Source organism: Capsicum annuum, chromosome 8, assembly GCF_002878395.1.
Source record: "Capsicum annuum cultivar UCD-10X-F1 chromosome 8, UCD10Xv1.1, whole genome shotgun sequence".
Lineage (NCBI taxonomy): Eukaryota > Viridiplantae > Streptophyta > Magnoliopsida > Solanales > Solanaceae > Capsicum > Capsicum annuum.
Genome location: NC_061118.1, coordinates 81,900,109 through 81,903,714, shown reverse-complemented (window position 1 = coordinate 81,903,714; position 3,606 = coordinate 81,900,109). Strand labels below are relative to the sequence as shown.

At 36.9% G+C, this 3,606-nt stretch overlaps 1 protein-coding gene and 1 non-coding gene across 2 annotated transcripts; one reads left to right on the top strand and one right to left on the bottom strand.

The window, feature by feature from the left end:
- Positions 1 to 388: 388 nt before the first annotated feature.
- LOC124886764 lies at positions 389 to 495 on the bottom strand. The gene has a single exon (XR_007044175.1). It is a non-coding gene; the product is annotated as a small nucleolar RNA R71 (small nucleolar RNA).
- Positions 496 to 1,331: 836 nt separating this feature from the next.
- Positions 1,332 to 1,976, top strand: LOC107879097. Its single transcript, XM_016726215.1, has one exon. The coding sequence runs from the start codon at positions 1,332 to 1,334 to the stop codon at positions 1,974 to 1,976; it is 645 nt and encodes a 214-aa protein (XP_016581701.1).
- The last annotated feature ends 1,630 nt before the right edge of the window (positions 1,977 to 3,606 follow it).

Sequence of the window (3,606 nt, the reverse complement as noted above, 5' to 3'; positions counted from 1 at the left end):
CAGCTATTCCTGTTCAACCAGTCGCAAGACCTATTCATGAAGTGGAAATCCTACTTACGCACCTTGTGACTAAAAGTATCCTGAAGCCTAAACAAGGAGGTCGATGGGAATTGAAACAAAATATGGTGCAATTGTTGAAATTTGTAGGAGAATTTTAAGGACTTTTATACGAGGATCTGCAGCAGAACTTACGAACCTTCCTGGACATAAATGACACAGATATTCCTAAAGATATGAGTGCTGATTATGTCAAACTGACACTCTTTCCCTTTTCTCTACTGGGGAAGCAAAGAGATGGCTACTTCCTGAACCACACCAATCCATCACTACATGGGAAGAATGTGCTCAAAGGTTTCTCATTTGATTTTTTCCATCACAAAAAATAGCTCGATTAAGGAGTGAGATATTGAGTTTCAGACAGAAAGATGGAGAAAATCTCTACCAAGATTAGGAGAGATTTAAGGGCATGCTCAGAAGTTGTCCTCATCACCACCAATCGAATGATGTTTTAGTTTATACATTTATAGAAGGCCTTGAGTCTAATACAAAGATTCTCTAGGATTCAGCAACAGGGGGTAAAGATTTAGAGAAAACATATAAAGAATTTTATACATTGCAAAATCGAATTGCACAAGGAAATTTGGATTGGCATGCAAACTCAAGGAATGCTCCCAAGAAAGTTATAGGGGTTTTGGAGGTTGATCAGTTCACTGCCTTACAAGCATAGATTATAGCAATGTAGAACTATATGACTACTCAGCTTAACAACTTAAAGTTGGGCACTATTCAACCAGCAGCCACAACAAATGTAGTTTAATAGGTATATGCATAATGTGAAGTTTGTGGAAGTAGTGAGCATAAAGTAAATGCATGTTCTGTTAATCCATATTCAGTCAACTATGTGGGGAATGCAAATTTTCAGGGTAAACAAAATTTTGGCAATACATATAATCCAAATTAGAGAAACCACCCTAATTTCTCATAGGGTGGAGATCAAGAACAAAATACAAATCAGTATAAGGGATCAGTGCAACCAAATCCACAGCCGGTTTAGAATAATCAGGCGACTGCCTTGAATAGTAATATGGAGGAGATGCTTAAGCATTTGATGGATCAACACACAGAGTTTACAGTGGACATAAAGACTCAACAGACACAGTTTGCAGCTGAATTGAAGAGTCAACAATTACTCACAAGAAATTTGAAATTACAGTTAGGTCAAATCGCAGGATCACAAAATACAAAGCCACAAAGAGCATTGCCTAGCGACACTGAGGCTAATCCTAAACAAGTGAATAAGGTTACAACGAGGAGTGGGCTAGAAACGAAGGATGGTGAAGGAGCAGGATAATTCAGTGGTTATTGATGGTTGCTTGGAAGAAAAGGTAGAAGTAAAAAGAAAGGATAGTGAAGAGATTCGTATAGAGAAGAAAACTATCCCCTTTCCCTTTCCTCAAAGGCCAAGAAAGCATCAAGAGGAAACTAGTTTTAAGAAGTTTCTAGATCTTTTGAAGCAAGTTCAAGTAAACCTTTCTCTTGTTGACATTTTACAGAGTGTGCCAAAATATGTGAAATACTTAAAGGATATTATTGCCAGTAAGAATCAGTTGACTGAATATGCTACAGTTGCATTAACTAAAGAGTTCACGTCAAAAATTCAAAATAAACTACCCGCAAAATTGAAGGATCTGAAGAGTTTTACATTGCTGATTACCCTTGGTCAAACTATTTGTGCATGTGGATTGTATGACTTGGGGGCTAGCATAAATCTCATGCTCACGTTATGGTATCAAAAGATGGGTCTTGGAATCCCCAAACCTATGACTATTGTGTTGCAATTGGTAGAAAAGTCACTTGCTAGACCAGATGGTGTTATTGAAGATGTACTGGTGCAAGTGGGATCTTTAATCTTTCTTGTGGATTTTGTGATTATTGACTTTGAGGCCGATCCAGTTGTTCCATTTATTTTGGGATGAACCTTTTTAGCAATAGGGTAGTCACTCATTGATATGGCAGCTGGAAAAATGACAATGCGGGCATATGATAAAGTAGAAGTTTTTGATGTCTATAGAGCATTGAAATTGCCAACCATATATGAGGAGTTATCCTTAATATCGGTTATTGATCTTACTTTGGATTGGCGGTTGCTCTTATCTAATGATCTATTAGAGCGAGCGTTGATGGATTCTGATCTACATGGGGATTCAGAATCATTAGAATTGGTCCAGATCATGAATTTGGCTGTAATTAAGACAAATAAAGTCTTGATCGATCCATTGAATAGACCAATTGGTCCACCCTCAAGGCCTTCAATTGAGGAAGCTCCTAACTTGGAGCTTAAGTTTCTTCCTCCCACTTAAAATATATTTTTCTTAGTGATCAAGATACCTTGCCTGTTATTTTGTCTGTAGGATTATCCGATATACAGGTAAATAAAGCTGTAGCTATTCTCAAAAGGAGAAAGAAAGAGATTGGTTAGAAGATATCTGACATTTTAGGAATCAATCCAGCATTTTGCATGCACAATATTTACATGAAAGAGGGGTACAACCTAAAGTGTAGTAACAAAGGAGGTTGAATCCTGTTATGAAAAAGGTGGTCCGAAAAGAGGTGATCAAGTGGTTAGATAGTGGTATTGTCTACCTAATTTCTGATATCATATGGGTTTATCCAGTGCAGTGTGTACCAAAAAAGAGAGGAATGACAATGGTGACGAATAATGATAACGAGTTGGTTCCCACATGTATAGTTACTGGATGGAGAATATGTATAGATTATTAGATGTTGAATGAAACCACTTATAAAGATCATTATCCAATTCCTTTCATTGACCAAATGCTGGATAGATTGGCAGGCCAAGAGTATTATTGTTTTCTAGATGGGTACTCTAGCTATAATCAGATAAGCATAGCACTGGAAGACCAAGAAAAGGCCATATTCACTTGTCTATACAATACATATTCTTTCAGAGGCATGACCTTTCGGATTATGCACTGCACCTGCTACATTTCAAAGGTGTATGATAGTGATATTCTCAGACATGGTGGAGGAATTTGTGGAGGTATTCATGGATGTTTTCTCTATGTATGGGATTTCATTTGAAAAGTGTTTGCAAAATTTTGACAAAGTTCTATCTCGGTGTGAAGAAAAAAACTTGGTGTTGAATTGGGAAAAATGTCATTTTATGGTTAAGGAAGGAATAATCTTAGGCCATAAAGTGTCATGCAAAGGGCTGAAAGTTGAAAAAGCAAAGGTTAAAGTAATTGAAAAGTTGCCTCATTCAGTTACAGTCAAAGGCGTGCGAAGTTTCTTAGGACATTCTGGGTTCTATAGATGATTCATTCAAGATTTCTCAAAGATTGCAAGTCCCATGTGAAAATTGTTAGAGAAAGAAGCCAAGTTTAAGTTTGGAGCAGATTTCTATGAAGCTTTTGAAAATCTCAAGAAGAAGTTGATGAAAGCACTAATTTTGATAGCACTAGATTGGGAGTTACCTTTTGAGCTAATGTGTGATGCTAGTGATATTATAGTGGGAGAAGCGTTGGATTAGAAAAAAGAGAAGGTATTTTGATCAATCTACAATGCTAGAAAGGTACTAAATGATGC

Excerpts from the sequence above, each read along its gene's own strand:
- LOC107879097 (XM_016726215.1), top strand. The coding sequence starts at position 1,332 with ATGGTGAAGGAGCAGGATAATTCAGTGGTTATTGATGGTTGCTTGGAA.